We start from the raw sequence: 18,620 nt of genomic DNA, 5'->3' as shown, positions 1-18,620 counted from the left end.
TTCCAGAAATGCTAAGTAAAAGGGTCAGAATATTTTTCTTTATATCTACTAATATGCAGCTGCACCAGGCCATCTCCTGTTTTGCTGCTTCCTAAAGTTGCTAACTCTTCAGCTTTTCACTTCTGTTCATACCGTGGTGGTTTGACCCCCTGCTGAAAGCCAGGTGCCCACCAAAGCTGCTCTATCACTCCCCTCTTGAACTGGATGGGGGAGAGAAAATAGAATGAAAGGCTCATGGGTTGAGATAAGGACAAGGGAGATCGCTCAGCAATTACCATCACAGGCAAAACAGACTCCACTTGGGGAAATTAGTTTATTACCATTCAAATCAGGATAAAACCCCCACCCCCCTTCTTCCTGGGCTTAATTTAATTCTTGATTTCTCTATCTCCTCCTCCCAAGTGGTGCAGGGGAATAGGAGTTGCAGTCAGTTCATCACGTGTCTCTGCTGCAGCTTCTTTCTTCCCACTCTTGCCCTGCTCCAGTATGGGGTCCCTCCCACGGGATACAGTTCTCCATGAACTTTTCCAATGCAAGTCCATCCCACAGGCTGCAGTTCTTCACACACTGCTCCAGCATGGGTCTCTTCCACAGGGTGTAGTCCTTCAAGAATGGACTGCTCCAGCATGGGTCCCCACAGGTCCTGACAGTAAACCTGTTTCAGTGTGGGCTTTGCACATGTCACGGCTTCCTTTGGGCATCCACCTGCTCTGGCATGAGGTCCTCCATGGGCTGCAGGTGGATATCTGCTCTGCCATAGACCTCCATGGGGTGCAGGGGGACAGCCTACCTCACCATGGTCTTCACCATGGGCTGCAGGGGAATCTGATCTAGTGCCTGGAGCACCACCTCCCCTCCTCCTTCACTGACCTTGTGTTGTGGTTTAACCCTGGCTGGCAACCAAGTATCATGCAGACGCTTGCTCACTCCCCCTCACCTGGAGGGATGGGGAGGAGAATCAGAAAGCAATATAAAACTCAAGGGTTGAGATAAGAACAATTTAATAGTTAAAGCAAAGCAAGGAATTAATTCACTACTTTCCATTGGCAGGCAGGTGCTCAGCCATCCCCAGGAAAGCAGGGCTCCATCATGTGCAATGGTTACTTGGGAAGACAAACACCATAATGCCAAATGTCCCTCCTTCCCCCAGTTTCCATACTCAGCATGATACCATATGGTATGGAATACCCCTTTGGCTAGTTTGGGTCAGCTGTCTTGGCTGTGCCCCCTCCCAATTTTCCGTGTTCCCCCTGCCTGGCAGGGCCCACAGAACTGAAAAGTCCTTGACTTAGTTTAAACATTACCTAGGAACAACTGAAAACATCAGTGTCCTATCACCATTGTTCTCACACCAAATCCAAACCACAGCACTATACTAACTACTAAGAAGAAAATTAACTCTATCCCAGCTGAAACCAGGACAGTTCTTTATATAAATACATGGATATCATTCCCTTAGTCTATGGACCATCCCTCTAAAATCCATTGAGTTCAATTACTCCATGATATTAGGCTCAATCTCTTATAACAGCCTTTCTGGGCAAGGAGGACAGTATGAGGTGTTGGACTGTTCCATTTTGAAGCCAGTTCTAATCCTATTATGGCTGTGTTGATTTGGTTTCACCAGACGGTCTTTGTTGGTGTGGCAGTTGAAGAAAAAATGAAGTTCAAATCTAAAGATAGTAGAAATGGATGCCACAAGATTATCCAGTCTCTCTGGGGCGTGGGTTCAAATTCTGCCATCATCACCAAAGACTAGATACAGCATTATGTAACAATTAACATCACTTAATTTATTGACTGTTTTCACCCAAAAACAAATCCCCTTGAGGCACACATCTATCTTCTCACACTACCCACCAAGTGCTCCCAGGCCCTTGAGCAAAAACAGTCCCACAAATGGGTTTGCCTTTGCCTGAATGTTTTTCCAAGCATATTTATAAGGTGCACTACAGGAGTTTTATCCCCCTCTACAGTATACAAAAGCTTTGATTGGGCAAGACCAGCTCAGCTGGCAGAACCTCTGGTATTAACCAACCAGGTAGCCTTTGCTAGATGTTTCTCTCAATGTTTGAAAGTTCCACCACCCATTGCTTTCAGTGTAGACTTCAACAGTCTGTTACATCATTCAGTTTTCCCAGAGGCTGGTGCATGATAGGGAATGTAATATACCCACTCAATGCCATGCTCATTGGCCTAGGTGTCTATGAGACTGTTCTGGAAATTAGTTCCATTGTCTGACTCCATTCTTTCTGGGGTGCCATGTGGCCACAAGACCTGTCTTTCAAGGCCCAGGATAGTGTTCTGGGCAGTGGCATGGGGCAGAGTATGTTTCCAGCCATCTGGTGGTTGCTTCCACCACTGTAAGCACATGGCACTTGCCTTGGTGGGTCTGTGGGAGTGTGATACAGTCAATTTGCCAAGCCTCCCCATATTTATATTTCAGCCATCATCCTGCATACCACAGAAGCTTTAACTGTTTGGCTTGCTTAATTGCAGCACATTTCCCATTAATGGATTACCTGTGTGGTAGTGTCCATGGTTAAGTCCACCCCTTGATCTCAGGCTCATCATCTATATGTTGCATTTCTTCCTTGATGACCTGATGTGTGTCATGGGCCCACTGAGCTAAAAATAATTCACCTTTATGTTGCCAATCCAAATCTACTTGAGCCGCTTCAATCTTGGCTGCTTGATATACCTGCTGGCTGTTTAAATGTTCCTCAGTGGCTTGACTCTTGGGTACATGAGCATCTACGTGATGTACCTTTACAACCAAGTTCTCCACCTGGGCAGCAATATCTTGCCATAATGCAGCAGCCCAGATAGGTTTACCTCTGTGTTGCCAATTACTTTGCTTCCATTGCCGTAACCACCCCCACAGGGCATTTGCCACCATCCATGAGTCAGTATAGAAGTAAAGTATTGGCCACCTTTCTTGTTCAGGAACATCTAAGCCAGCTGGATAGCTTTCACCTCTGCAAACTGACTCAATTTACCTTCTCCTTCAGCAGATTCTGCAACTTGTTGTAGGGGACTCCATACAGCCGCCTTCCACCTCTGATGCTTTCCTACAATATGACAGGACCCATCAGTAAACAAGGCATATTGCTTACCATGTTCTGGCAGTTCATTATACAATGGGGCTTCTTCAGCATGTGTCACCTCTTCCTGTGATAGCATCCCAAAATCTTTGCCTTCTGGCCAATCCATAATAATTTCCCAAATTCCTGAACGATTGGGATTCCCTATCTGAGCTCGTTGTGTGATCAGTGTGACTCACTCACTCCATGTAGCATCAGTTGCATGTGTAGAGGAGACCTTCCCTTTAAACATCCAGCCCAGCACTGGTAACCGGGGGGCCAAGAGGAGCTGTGCTTCAGTACCAATCACTTTTAAAGTGGCTTGAACTCCTTCATAAGCTGCCAATATCTCTTTTTCAGTTGGAGTATAGTAGGCCTCAGATCCTCCGTATCCCCAACTCCAAAAGCCCAAGGGGTCGACCTTGAGTCTCCCCTGGTGCTTTCTGCCAGAGGTTCCAGGTTGGGCCATTCTCCCCGGCTGCAGTGTAGAGCACATTCTTTACATCTTGCCCAGTCCAAACTGGCCCAAGACCTACTGCTTGAACTATCTCCTGTTTAATTTGTTCAAAGTCTTGTCCCTGCTCAGGGCCCCATTTAAAATCATTCTTCTTTTGGGTCACATGATAAAGAGGGCTTACAATCATGCTGTAATTTGGAATGTGCATTCTCCAAAAACTGATGACACCTAAGAAAGCCTGAGTTACTTTCTCATTAGTTGGTGGAGACATCGCTGCTATTTTGTTGATCACATCCACTGGGATTTCACGACGTCCATCTTGCCATTATATTCCCCAAAACTTGATCACCTGTGCAGGTCCCTTGACTTTACTCTGTTTTATGGCAAAATCAGCTTTTAGAAGGTTTTGGATAATTTTCTCCCCTTTCTCAAAACTTCTGCTGTATTGCCCCATATGATGATGTCATCAATGTATTGCAGATGTTCTGGAGCTCCACCCTTCTCCAGTGTGGCCTGGATCAGTCCATGGCAGATGGTAGGGCTGTGTTTCCACCCCTGGGGCAGTTGATTCCAGGTGTATTGGACACCCCTCCAAGTTACAGCAAACTGTGGCCTGCACTCTGCAGCCAAAGGGATCGGGAAAAATGCATTTGCAGTATAATAGTGACATACCACTTGGCTGCCTTTGATTCCAGTTCATATTGAAGTTCTAGCATGTCTAGTATGGCAGCACTTGATGGTGGCATGACTTCATTCAGGCCATGGTAGTCCACTGTTAGTCTCCATTCTCCATTAGATTTTTTCACTGGCCATATGGGGCTGTTAAAGGGTGAATAGGTTCTGCTGATCACTCCTTGGTTCTCTAGTTGTCAAATCAGCTCCTGGATGGGAATCAGGTAGTCTCAGTTGGTGCGGTATTGCTGCCGGTGTACTGTGGTAGTAGCAATTGGCACCTGCTGTTCCTCAACTTTTAGTAACCCCACCACAAATGGGTCTTCTGAAAGACCAGGCAAGGTAGAAAGCTGCTTAATTTCCTGTTTCCAGGGCAGCTATACCAAAAGCCCACTGATACCCTTTCGGATCCTTGAAATACCCTCTCCTGAGGCAGTCTCTGCCAAGGATACATGGAGCTTCTGGGCCAGTCACAATGGGATGTTTTTGCCATTCATTTGCAGTCAAGCTTATTTCAGCTTATTACAGTCAGCTGTTGTGATCCCCCTGTCACTCCAGAAATAGTGATTGGCTCTGCCCCTTCATAGCTTGATGGCATTTAAGTACACTGTCCACCTGTATCTACTAAAGCTTTATATTCCTGTGGGTCTGATGTGCCAGGCCATCGGATCCATGCAGTCCAATAAACCTGGTTATCCCTGTCCTCCACCTGGCTGGAGGCAGAGTCCCTCTAATCCTGGTCTAGGGACTCTGCACTAGCACGGCTAGTGGTGTGAAACAGATGTAGCATGGAGTGGTTTCCCTCACTTATTTATGCCTTGCCAGAATGGGTTAGAATTCCTTTTCACAGGATCAAGAGTAATGTTAGCCCTATCTATCACTGACTGGAAAATTGTCCTTTGGAGAGTAGAGCAGCAACTTTCTTGGAAGACTCCTTATTTGTGATTGTTTTTCCTTGTAGTTCACACACTCGTGCCTCCAGGACTGAGGTAGGTTTTCTATCCTGACGTACGGAATTAGACTCTATAACTCAAAAGTTATAAAGTAGGTATGTTTATTGCGTGCAGATGCACGGGGGATCGCTCCTCCACAAGTGTGCATGCCCAAAGTGACGAACCATCTCACATTTATACAATAAAACAAATGAATATTCAATTAACGCCTATACATATTCGTTACCTAAACCCCGCTTCCTATGTTAATTAGCTTATCAGTCCTTTGCCTGGAATGTGGTGGTCTTGCAGGTTTGTAGGTGATTCATGTCCTTGTGACCATCTGAACTTCTCCAGCAAGAAGACTTAGCACTCCCTTCCTCTAGATAACATTGAAATGTCTCTCATCCTTTTCTCATCCTTTTTATAAATAGCCCCTTTGTCAGAGGAAGAAGGGTAGGTGTCTCCTCAAGGCTGTGTGGCTATGTGACCAGACACCACACCCATGACCAGTCACCATACCCACATTCCTTGAGCAGACATATACAATCACGATCGATGTCCATTGTCCCCATTTCACACTATTTCTCCATATCAATCCCACCTCCTCATGTCCTCTCCATGGTCTTGCAGATAAAACCACAGGGTACCTCGTGGTGTGTATTTTCTATATTCTCCCCTCCAAACAGAAGGACGTCTACAGTTGATAGCTGAGATGTGAGTCTGTTTTGGTGGAGAGTCAGACCTATCCTTGTTAAGATGGTGGACCAGTTTCTCTACAGCTGAGATGATGGAGGGAGGTAGAGACACTATCTTTATAGTTTCGGAGCTGATGAATTGCTTCATCCACTGTTGGTGGTGCAGTGTCTGACCAACCCTTAGTGCCAATGAGTTGGCATACACTGATGGTGTGCTCTGTATCAATTTCCACCACACAGGTAGTGTGCATTGGACTTCATCAGGATCTATGGGTGACTGTGGATCATTCAGGTTATAATAGATCATCTCTTTCACAGCTAATTCTCTCAAGTACTGAATACCCTTCTCTATTGCAGTCCACTTGGTTGGGTGACATGTAATATCCTCCTTGTAGGGATACCTTTCCTTCATGCTTGACAGAAGTCACTTCCAGAGGCTGATGGCTTGTGTTCCTTTTCCAATTTCCCTGTCAATGCCCCCTTCTTTAGCAAGTGATCCCAGCTGCTTGGCTTCCCTACCCTCCAAGTCTATACTATGAGCCCCGTTATCCCAGCATCAAAGCAACCAGGTGATAGTGTGTTCACCTGTTTGAAGGGCATAATCTTTCCCCATATCCCACAGTTCACTCAGAGATAGGGATTGGGAGGTTACCTCTTATTTGCTTTCTTCATCTTGTTCCTGTGATGGGCCTGCTGCTTCATTCTCTTTTACCAAGTGAGTTGCTTTCCGTTTCCATTTCTTTTTATCTACAGGGGCCACTGACACCAGTCGGTCTTCTGCATCACTCATTTTCAGGAGCTAAAGTAGCTAGAATGCCTGCCACAGGGGCTAGCTGCAGTGCTGGCTGTGGGGGCTGGAGTAGGGGCCGCAGGGGCCACTGAGCCTGCCACAGGAGCTGGAGCGCCTGCAGCAGGTGCCGCAGGGGCTGGAGCAGTAGTTACAGTTTGTTGCTTAAAATTTCACCAGATCCGGGACACAAAGACTGAATTCAATATTCCTATCACTAGGCTCAGAACTGATACTATGAAGCTGCCATCGGACCAAATATACTCAGACCCTCCGAAAATCCTAATTGTTTCATTAATTAGCCCTGAGGGGAAGGTGCAGACCCCACCCATAGGCTGACTCTCTGGGAAAACAAAGCCAAAGGTACAGTTGGCATTCCCCCACAGGGGCCACCAGACACACAGAGGTGACAACACTGAGTGCACAGACCAGATTAGTTTCAGAACCAATGAGCCCATCATACTATAGATTAATACTATATAGTAAAACACTAAAATAACTTTAGCTTATGTAAACAAACAACACAAAAGGGAGCACATACTGTAAATAAACAAGACAATTCAACCCTGGGATAATGGGCAGCAAATTCAAAAACAGATAAGCCAGCATTGTAGCTAATTACTAATAATTTAATACAACGAATACTGCAGACAATACTGTCTGATTAGATCTGTCATTATCTCAGCCCTTCAAGCCTCACATTGGGTGCCAAAAAGGACTGTCATGGTTTAACCCTGGCTGGCAACCAAGCACCATGCAGCCGCTTGTTCACTGCCCCCCACACAGAGGGGTGGGGAGGAGAATCAGAAAGGAATGTAAAACTCAAGGGTTAAGATAAGAACAATTGAATAATTTAAACAGAATAAAGAGATAAGAACAATAATAATAACAGTAATAACAATTAGAATTGAAAGGTGTGGGAAAAGGGTAAAATCCAAATGAAAAGGGTAAAAGGAAACCAAGTGATGCACAGTAGAACTGCTCAGCACCCACCGACCAATGCCCAGCCAGTCCCAGAGCAACGATCCCCCCTAGCTAACCCTCCAAGTTTATATACCAAGCATGACATCCCATGGTATGGAATACCTCTTTGGCTGGTTCAGGTCAGCTGACCTGGCTGTGTCCCCTCCCACTCTTTTGTGCCCCTCCAGCCCTCTGGCTGGTGGGGCCCAAGAAACCACAAAGTCCTTGACTTAGTATAAACATTACCCAGCAACAACTAAAAACATTAGTGTGGTTATCAACATTGTTCTCACATCATAGCCAAAACACAGCACTGTACTAGCTACTAAGAAGAAATCTAACTCCATCCCAGCTGAAACCAGGGCACCATATCTCATTACGTATGATAAACAGCAAAGTATAATGCTTTCTTTAAGTTGTTCTACCTGACAGTTAGATCTAGTACACTTAATGATATTTAAAAAACCCTTGCAAAATTAAATTAATGAATTTGGAAGTATAAGCATTAAAGTCATTAAAGCCAAGTGTCTTCAAAAATAACTCGTAGAGGAAAAAAGGATCTTTATGCACCTTTATAATTGCATTGGGTGTATGTGGCAAGGGTGGGAGCTGCAGGGCAGCCTCTGTGGGGAGAAGTTGGAGCTGCTGTGCGTTGGACACAGCCAGTTCCAGATGGCTCCAGCAGACCCACTACAGGACACAACTGAGCCCCTCAGCCATTGTGGTGGTGACTTGGGGCAAACAGTTATGAAAGAAAAATTGCCGTGCAGCAGTGTGAGAAGAGTGAATAAGAAAAGTGAGAAACAGCCCTGCGGTGAGAGCAGGAGGAGATGCGTGCTCCATGCACTGAGCAGAGATCCCCTGGAGGAGACCACTTCGCAGCAGGCATTTCCCTGCAGCCTCTGGGAGAGGGACCACACTGCAGCCTGTGTAGGACCCCGCACAGCAGCAGTGCAGGAGCAGGCTGGAAACTAGGACCATGCGTGGCAATCAGCTGAGGGGAATGTGCTCGAGCTTGTCTAGACAACAATTAACATGATGAGGCAGGTTTGCAGAGCACAGGGGAGTGGGAGAGGGATGGCGCCAAGGAAAGGTAACACCTTGCTGTTAATTGCTGGTAGTTAACCACCAATCAGGGATTGCCTAGGATGCAAGGCTTAGCTTCAAGGACCAATCTGTTTAAAACGCGCAGCTTCTGAAAGTGTATAAAAACTCGTGCTTCTGTACAATAAATTGACATTTGCTTGCATCAAGCTGCGTCCCGTCTCTTCATTCGCCACACAGCAGCTGGATATGCTCTGAAGAAGGCTGCAGCCTGTTGATGTGAATAAGCTGTAAATAATATGGTCAAGTTTGTATTCATAAACCAATATTCATTTTAATGCATAAATAAGCTTGTAATTGTATAGCGACAAAGGGGTTAAAATGTCTGAAAGATCATATATAGACTGTTCTGGCAAGAAAGTTGCAAATCTCTGAAAGGGGAGCTGTCCTCCTTATCTGCAAAGCAAGCTGCCCTACCAAGGAGATAACGGGACAGCAGGATGGCCTTGAGTAAAATTAACAAGGAGTATTGTAAAAACCCCGGGAAAGATTTCTACAAGTCTGCCAACTCATCACTTTTGAGAACTAAGGTGAAAAGTACACCATGAGGAAGACCTACGGCCTTCCTCCCATAGACCACTGCCCACATTCTAAAGACCCCGGCCCACAATTTTTGGAAGAATCTGCGCAAGTGTGAAGGGCTGATAAGCTAATTAGCATACGAAGCGAGGGTAGGCGGGTTCAGGTGATGAATATGTATAGGCGTTAATGGAATATTCATTGTTTCATTATATAAATATAAGATAATCTGCCCCTCTGGGTGTGTACGATTGGTGGAAGGATCCCCCGTACACCCGGCGCCGACAATAAAGAATACTTAATCACTAAGAAATTCTGAAGACGTTCTTTGAAACACTGTGGAGAGCCAATGCTGGAGCAGGTTTATTCTGAAGGGCTGCAGCCATGGAGAACCATGTTGGAGCAGTGGAAAAATGTGAGGAAGGAGTGGTAGAGTTGAAGTGTTATGAACTGACTGCAACCCCCCATCCCCCTGCACCCGTGTGTTTTGTTTTGTCTTTGTTTCTCACCATCCAACTCTATTTTTAATTGGCAATAAATTAAAAAAATAATTTTTACCAAGTTGTCTGCTTTGCCCATGTTGGCAATTGGTAAGTGATCTCCCTGTCTTTATCTTGACCTACAGCTTTTCGTCTTATTCTTTCCCCCTGTACAGTTGAGGAGGGAGAGTGACAGAGTGGCTGGGTAGGGGTCTAGAAGCCAGCTAGGGTATACCTGCTGCAATAACCTAGAGTTATTCTGAAGCAGAGGCAGGATTCTGCTGCATGTACTTCAACTTTGGGGAAGGAAGAGATCTCTAAAGGAAAAATACAGTGATGATGCTTGTTCTAGAGGAAATAATGTTAAGGGAGGATGCAACGAGTAGACCATTTAGATAAGCAATGTTCAGGCTGTGCTCTGAAAATGAGCAGTGACCCCAGAAAGAAATACACTAACTTGACTAAATACTTTTCCTTAGTATTTAATAGGGCACAGGAGACCATGTCTGTAGACCTATCTTGTCTGGTAAAATTCTTACCAAGCATAGTATTAATTGGTAAAACACAGATAGCTTTTTTCCCTTAAGAGAATTTTGTAAAACCTAGTTAAAGCAAAAGGCATTGCTTTACAAAATACCTTTTCTAAAGCAATGATTTCTCACAATTTTGCAGTAGTTCTATTGGAGGAAATAAAATGGGTAGTACTTAATATTTGCTTTCATTGTAAAATTACTCTTTTATTAATATAGTTCTCATGACATCCTATGGCTGTGATAACAGTCCACAGAAAAGTAAATAATCTGGTGTTCTAGCAGGATGCATGTGAAAATTAGCATTAGAAGTTTCATGGAATATGGCTTAAATATGACTGGAATTTAGAAATTGAAGAATTATAATCAGCAGCTGAACAGACTTGCATATTTAGCTGTGGGCAAAATCAATGTGCAGCTATACTAAATTTTTCTTAAATTTGTATTAAAAAGACTTCTTGGTGTTATAAATTGAGACCACAACGGATCATAATCCAATTAAAATTTTATTAATTATAGCAAGTAGAATATGAGCAAAACCAGCGCTGGACGACAGGGGAGTCTGCGCTCCGCCAACTGCCGTCCTGAGCAGTTCAAACAGTCCCTTTTTATACATCTTTACTCCCGTGTTCATGAGGTAGTGGAGGTACTCTGCGCATGCTTCAGTTGTTGTTAGGGGGTCGTTTTCTGCCTCCTGGTGGTCGTTGAGGCCGAAGTAAGAAGTCTTCCTCCTTTGTCCCATAGTTGACCCCTCACTCATATGTCCTTATATGGGGTTGTTTGTCCTGTTTCTGTCGGTTCCTGGACATCTGGCGGTTATCTTATCTTGCACAAGCGGTATCTGGTTTAGTTGATTGCGGTTATCCTATCTTACACAAGCGGTGTCTGGTGGCTGTTTGCATAAGCGATTTCATATCTTTTGTTGCCTAACCTTTACATTGGGCTTAACATAAATCTTAATAAACAATACCCTAGTCCATAGTTTCTTACATTGGCATCAAAAACCCCAATAAAAACTGGTATGTCAAAGCTTCAGGGATAAGTAGTTTTGTACTGCTGAATTAGGTGAGCACAATGTTTGTCTTCACTTGGTTTGTATATGTTATTACAGTGTATAACACTGGTGTATTGTAAGCTGCAGTTATCTTCATAGCAGTATGTAGTATTGTTTTGTTAATAACTGTGAACCGGTGGACCTAGGATAGATAACAGCCTGTCTTTTATGCTAGTGCTCTTCCTGCCTGAGCATGCTAAAGAATCGTGATTCTTGTTTTATGTAGGCCTGTATTGTTTGTCTTGTGTCCTAGTACCCTGCTTGGTATTTTCTTAATAATAATAAAAAAAACCTTCAAAAAACTTCACTGTAGATAAGTTTTAGTTCTGCAATGGGAATAGCAGCACAAGCACATTTAATAGTTGCGATGTACAGGCTAGAGTCAGATCTGCTATGAACTGCCCTGGCTTTCCTCTGTAGAGAAAAGAAGAAATACCATTTAGAGTAGTGAGACTGATTTAGCAAGCCAAAGTTTCTTCAAGCATCTCCCCTGAGTACTCTTGAAGGTTATAAAGAATATAAAATCACTTAAGGCAAATCACACAGGGAGGTTTAAGCACTCAAACCAGTATTTTTCAAGCAGATACTGGTCTGAAGCTTGTTTCATGAATACCTCAGGCTTGAGAGCTGTATAGCAGGAAGGATTTTGTGGCAATGCAGTCAGCTATGACTCATGAGACCTGAGCTGGCTATGGACTTCCTCAGTAACTGTAGCCAAGTAAATGTTTCTTCATGTAAACCACCTGTTTACAATTTAAGATCTAGTATCAGTTGGTTTTATACAGAAAAATCTGGGACACTTGAATACTTGCAATTGCCTTTATTTCAGCAGGATTCTTTGCAGGTGCCTTGGAATAAAGCTTTGGGAGGCATACAGAAAGGATATTTGGTGATGCCAGAGGCCTATTTTCTTGCAGCGTATTCTTGCATGAAATTATGATTTAGCTTTTTTTCTTTGGAACGTTGGCTCTAGAAGAAGCCCTTAGCACGTACACAGGCTGCCTCTGTCACAGACTCAGTCTGCCAAACTCATCTTTGAAAACTCTATAAAGGCTTTCAGGTGCTCCTATTCACAGTGTCATGTCAGTCCAGGTTTTTTTCCCCAGTGTCCTCAATTTGTGTATGCTACTTGAGGCTGCTGAGTGTAGAGGGATTTTTAAAGGACCGAGGACATATGTTACCATTGTCTGGGTTGGACAACCCAGGCCTGTTAGTTGAGGCTGCAGAGCAGTTTTAAGTAGTTCTGGGAACAAGCAGTGTGAGAAAGAAAACAAGCTATGCACAAACAAGAAGCCAGGTGCAGAGCAAGCCCTGGGAACCGCGGAATCAACACACTCTCATCGGCACACTGATCAGGCGCCTGCAGCATGCTCACCGATCAGCGACACGGACGCCCACGTGACCAGAAATGGAGGAGGGGGCCTGGAAATCAGGACCAATCAGTTAGCTGAAAGGAATGTGCTCGAGCTTGTAGGCCACAAACCCTGGGAGGACAAGGAATGTGAATAGATAACAATCAACAGGGTGAGTCATGCCGAGAAAAGATAAGGGAATGAGGAACAGATTCGGCCAAGGAGAAGTAACACCTTGCTGTTAATTGATGACTGTAAAAACTTATTTAAAGTGTCCTTTGTTTGTAGTTAACCACCAATCAGGGATTGCCTAGTATGTAAGGCTTAGCTTAAAGAACCAATCTGTTTAGAGGCGCAGCTTCTGAAAACATATATAAACTCGTGTTTGTGTACAATAAATCGATATTTGCTTGCATCAAGCAGCGTCCTGTCTCTCCATTGCAGCACAGAAACATTTATCCAATCACCTGTGTGTAAAGTTGTGTGAGGGGTCGGTTTAAGTTATAAATATGACCTGTTTGTTTAATAAAGTGAGCACGGCATGGAGCCATATTGGTGTGATTGTTGTGACTTAGCCGACTCTCCACGGGGGACCCTCTTGGGCTGAGGGGTGGGGGTGTTAGGAAAAAGCAGCTGAAGTTCTCCAACCTGCTTTAGGTCCCGAGGGTAGGTAGATCAGTGACTCCTATTTTTTTCCCCTTCCCTGTGTGACTAAACATTCCTCTCTTTCTTGCCTTGTCTTGTTTGTGAAAGGGCAGTAGGGACATATCCTGGTGTCAGCAAAATGTCTTAGCTTGTTACACTTGAAAATCATGGGGTTTCCTGCAATGTCTTGTCAGGTGGCTGCTTAAGAACTATGCCATTTTATAATCCCTTCTGAACAAATGGAGGGAATTGAACACTAAGCTAGAAACAGCAAACTTCAGATAAAAGGAGATCTAAATGAAATATGAGAGCTACAGGAAGAAAGTAAAGGGAAGAGAAATAGAAAAACTTGAAGCAAGTGTAAGGAGAGGCTCAAACTAGTCTGAGGAGGATGTTAGAAGAATAAAGGAAAGACCTGAGAAATGGTGAATAATGTTTTCTGGTCTCTGTTAGATGCACCTACAGAAAACAATAAAAGCATTTATAGCAAGAGGGAAACCAAGGAAGTTTGTCTAGAGCTTAGTGGGGAGTGATTTGAAGAATCAGTCAGCAATATGTAGGCGAGCAGAGGTTATCTTTATTCGGCAGCGCTGGGTGCGTGGGGGATCACTCCACCAAAGTCATGCACACCGAGGGGGCTTTTCAGTCCCCCCTTTATACAGGCTACTCATACCTATTCATTAGTTTTCCAAGAAATTGTTTACATATTCCTTACAATTCTGAGAATTCATTTACATATCTCGTGCCTGCGCAATGTCCTTGAGGAGTTGTCTCTACGCAGACTCTATTCCTTAGCAGTCATGTTTAAAGTCCGTCTTCGCCACATTGCATGTACAACAGGAATCTAAGACCAAATGTCCCTTCTAAAGATAACCAACCCAAGGACTTAGCAGTCTGTGCATCCGTCATGTGGCAATAAGGGCCCTTGGACATTTCCCAACTCTTAACTAAACAGGTGCGTCATCCTTTACATAAGTGGTACAGCATTCACTATTCAATATTGAAACTGTGTAAGTTTTAGGGAGCCAGATGAATGTAAAAAGGCTGTGTGGAATCAGTAGTACTGCAGGCTTTTAAGATTAATTTTGGCAAGTCTTTCTAACTGCATAGCATGTAATTGCTTTTAACTCTTCCCAAAGGACCTTGGAGAGAGAGATCGAGCAGAGGAATACTGTCATAGCAGGATAAACTGATAGCCAGTTCTTGTGCACTTGATATTTTTTGGGGGGTGATTTTTCGGACAGTCTTCTATTGTTGTAGGTACATATTCCCCACCACATGGCTAAAGGAGGTCCTGGCAGAGAAATGGCTGGGAACAGGCTTATAAGACTACCACATTGATGTGGCAGGCTTGCTACCCTAAAGCGGGTAAACAACTTTCTCATATATAGTAATAATAATGTAGTAAATACAGTTTGAAAAAGAAGGGCTTAGACTTGATGTCCCTTATATCCTTATGTTTTGCGGTTCAGTAAAGGCAAAGCAGCATATGTAACCAATTTTGAAAGTTGTTTGAAAAGAATTGAGACAGTTGGGTATTAAGGGAATTGGTAGCTGTGGTTGATTCACTTGATTGTCAGCTTTGTCAGTTGTTGGTTGGTGGGTTTTATTTCCTGTGGGACGCTTAAATTTCTTTAAATTTTACTTTGGTTAAGATGCTTGACCAAATATGTGAAGCTATTAAAAAAAAAAAGTGAAGCTTCAAGTACTTCTGTTAAACTCTTCCTAGCTCACTTTTTATTTGCTAGTTGGCTTCTGTTGTACTTCTCTTCCTCCTTAGTATATATAAACAAGAAAGATTGTGTATTATGTATAAGCAGCTTCTGGTTTCCAGATCCTTAGAAAATAATTCTCACTGATATTGATCTATTGTGCATGACATGACAAATAAGACTTGCTTTTAGTTTTTTTTGTGGAGTGTTTCACGAGTAATCCACAGTGCTTTAGTTGTCTGCAAGATGAATGTATTTACAGAGCAGTTATGTTGTAAAGGATATTAACATGTATAGTCTTGTCTTTGGCATCAGGAATCAATATTTATGGTCTTTCAGATAGCATCATTTGCCTTAACCTTAGAGCCTGTTATCTTCCTATGGTTACTAGTACGTGTAACTTTTCTTTGTATTCAAAAAGGTGTTCAGTTATACCTGTGTTAGGTTTCATTAAGAATAGTTTTCAGTGAGGGCGGGGGGGGGGGGGGGGAGGAAGTTGTACCGTGTTGGATGTTTGCTAGGGAGTAACTTTGAACTGACAGTGTCACAGTACAGATTAGATGATTGTTTTGTTCCCTTGTACTTTCCTTACCAGCTTCACTGTAATGCTAGTAACAGCTTTTTTAGTATTTGAAGAATGTGAACTGAAAGTTAGATGCATTTGAGTGTTGATATGGGGAGAGATTGCATGTTGCTCCCAATTATCTGACAGTCCTGTCTTAATGAAGATAGTTGAGGCCGAGGGTGCCACATCTTCCTTTAGTTGCTTGCCTTCCTTGTCATTTTGCTATAGTCTGCTTTTATGGTTTCTATCTTGGTGTTTTTTTGCTACAATGTATGCATTCCTTCCATCTAAAACCAATATTGATAGCAATAACCTTAATTTCTCTTTCCTGCTTTGAAATTAAAAAATAAAGGTATATTTTCCTGGCTGTGTCCACTAGTTATTTTACCAAAGGATTCCTTTGGAAGTATGAAGGTTTGGTCAATGTTTGTGTGGAACTTCTTTCTGACAATTTTGTTTAAGAATGTACTAAACAGGCTTTTCTGTTTCAGAAGACTGGCATTTCTCTTTATGGAAGTGTGTTAGCTCATTGAGACAGCTACATAAAATGGAGTTTAGAATCTAGGATGAATTCAAGGCAATATCAATCAGGTTTTTTAATTACAGTATTTTAGAGTGTGAGATATTATTGATCACATTGATGATTTTAATTATTCTTACACTTTTCTTTCACAGCCCCATGACTTTGATGAATGCAGATTTGATATTAGTGTAAACGATAGTGTTTGGTACCTCCGAGCTCAGGATCCAGACCACAGGCAACAGTGGGTAGATGCAATAGAACAACACAAGGTATATTTTTTTTCTGATCTCCTTTCTTCCTCATTAGATCTGTGTAGAAAAATGAAGCTGGGTTAATTAACATTGATAATATACAACTGTGGGTTGGCTTCAGGGGTGGTGGGTTGGCCGATGTAGATAAGGTGCAGCTGTGGCTGGTTCTGTTAAGTGGTTGGGCAGCCAATGAAGAGGGAGCAGACGTCCTGGAAGAGGAGAGATTAGGAGAAGGTAGCAGAGGGACTGGCGTGAAGGGTATGTTGGTATGAGATGGTAAAAGACCTTGTTGCAGCTTGATAGTTTTGAGAGTGCTGTGACAGATTTGGTGGTGCTTGTGGAGAGTTGTAAGCTTCACTGTACAGTCAGTCATTAAAGAAGGTATTTATGACAGATAAAAGCTGCAAGATTGAAATGATATGTTAAATATGTTCTAAAGGAATGGATTTCTTATCCTTCATATAGAAGAGTTTAGAGAACTAGGAGCTAACAACTGTGAAGCTTTCTCTAGCTCTCTAGTTTGAAAAAGAAAAAGCTTGCATTATGTTTGAGTGACTATTTAATGGTTTTGGCCATCTTCTCTTACTGATTGAATTGGTTTTTATCTATGTATCCTAGATGTTAAACTTGTTAAACTTAGAGTCCATTCTCCTAGGTTATCATTCTGGGTTTTAGGCTCATCTCTTTCATCACTTTGTTGCTTTTACTGTATCTGACTACTGGCTTTTGTCTCCTTGTCTTTTAAGACCCTACTGTTTATCAGCATTTTGGTTCAGCTTTCCTGATCTATGCCTTATCTCTTCCTATGAACTCTCTTACTTTCATTTTACCTAAAGGGCTTGGAAGTCAGGTATTCTTAAAGTATGTAGCACACAAACTCAACACCTTGGAGCAGCGTCTATCTTGCATCTGAAAACATAGGTACTGTAGTTAAGACAACTGCATCTGGGTTATACAGGTAGAATCATAGAATATCTCAAGTTGGAAGGGACCCATAAGGACCATAGAGTCCAACTCCCTGCTCCTCGCAGGACTATCTAAAACAAATCATTTGACTAAGAGCATCATCCAGACACTCCCTGAACTCTGACAGGCTTGGTGCTGTGACCGCTTCCCTAGGGAGCCTGTTCCAGCGACCGACCACCCTCTCAGTGAAGAACCTTTTCCTAATGTCCAATCTGACCTTCCCCTGATGCAGCTTCATTCTGTTCCATGTGTCCTATTGCTGGTCGCCAGAGAGAGGAGATCGGCACCTCCCCCTCCACTTGCCCCCCTTGAGGAAGCTGTAGACTGCGAAGAGGTTACTCCTCAGCCTTCTCTTCTCCAAGCTGAACAAGCCAAGTGACCTCAGCTGTTCCTCCTAAGTCTCATCCTCGAGATCTTTCACCATCTTGGTCACCCTCCTCTGGATGCACTCTAAGAGTTTGTTGTCCTTATTTTGAGGCACCCAAAACTGCACACAGTACTTGAAGCGGCACCGCACCAGTGCAGTGTAGAGTGGGACAATCACCTCCCTTGACTGGCTAGCTATGCTGTGCTTGATGCACCCCAGGGCATGGTTGGCCCTCTTGGATGCCAGGGCACACAGTTGACTCATATTCAACATGTTATCAACCCAAACCCCCAGATCTCTTTCCGTGGGGTTATTCTCCAGCCTCTCATCCCCTAATTTGTACGCATAACTAGGATTACCCCATCCCAAGTGGAGAATCCAGCACTTGCTCTTGTTAAATTTCACACGGTTGGTGATTGCCCAGCTCTCTAGTCTATCCAGCTCTCTCTCTAAGGCCTTTCTACCCTTGAGGGAGACCACAGCTCCTCCTAGTTTAGTGTCATTGGCAAACTTACTTAATGTACATTTGATTCCTGCATCCAGTTAATTTATAAAAGCATTAAAGAGCAGTGGCCCTAAAATTGAGCCCTGGGGAACCCCACTGGTGACTGGTTATCAGCCTGATGTAAACCCATTTACTATAACTCTTTGAGCACAACCCATCAGCCAATTGTTCCCCCACTGTATTATGGACTTGTCTAGCTGTGTGCTGGACACTTTGTCCAGAAGGATACTGTGAGAGACAGTATCAAAAACTTTGCTAAAATCTAAACCCAATACATCTACTGGCTTCCCTTGGTCAACTTGATGGGTGACCTTGTCATAAAAGGAAATTAAGTTGGTTAAACAGGACCTTCCCCTCATGAACCTGTGTTGCCTTTGACCAATGCCTGCATTGTCTCTCAAGTGTTTTTCACTAACTCCCAGAATAATCTTCTCCATAATTTTACCAGGCACTGAA

General features: G+C 43.4%; 1 protein-coding gene and 1 long non-coding RNA gene across 10 annotated transcripts in view; one reads left to right on the top strand and one right to left on the bottom strand.

Moving 5' to 3' along the window:
• The window catches only part of LOC119140792, a 265,391-nt gene that overhangs the window by 116,127 nt on the left and 130,644 nt on the right, over nt 1-18,620 (bottom strand). The gene's annotated exons all lie outside the window — the stretch shown is intronic.
• LOC119140778 (ceramide transfer protein-like) overlaps nt 1-18,620 on the top strand; it is a 99,204-nt gene that overhangs the window by 8,871 nt on the left and 71,713 nt on the right. For 7 of the 9 annotated variants that reach the window (XM_037372366.1, XM_037372370.1, XM_037372364.1 and 4 more), the window contains one exon: nt 16,228-16,344. The exons of 1 other annotated variant lie outside the window; for it this stretch is intronic. In XM_037372366.1, coding sequence (XP_037228263.1) covers nt 16,228-16,344 — 117 coding nt within the window. Of the gene's footprint in view, nt 1-10,443; nt 10,474-16,227; nt 16,345-18,620 lie in introns of those variants that run through there. One more of the 9 variants, XM_037372371.1, reaches the window with a different exon arrangement.

This window comes from Falco rusticolus, chromosome W (assembly GCF_015220075.1).
Source record: "Falco rusticolus isolate bFalRus1 chromosome W, bFalRus1.pri, whole genome shotgun sequence".
Classification (NCBI taxonomy): Eukaryota; Metazoa; Chordata; class Aves; order Falconiformes; family Falconidae; genus Falco; species Falco rusticolus.
Note: the sequence above shows the minus strand (reverse complement) of the source record. Positions and strands in the feature narration are given on the sequence as shown.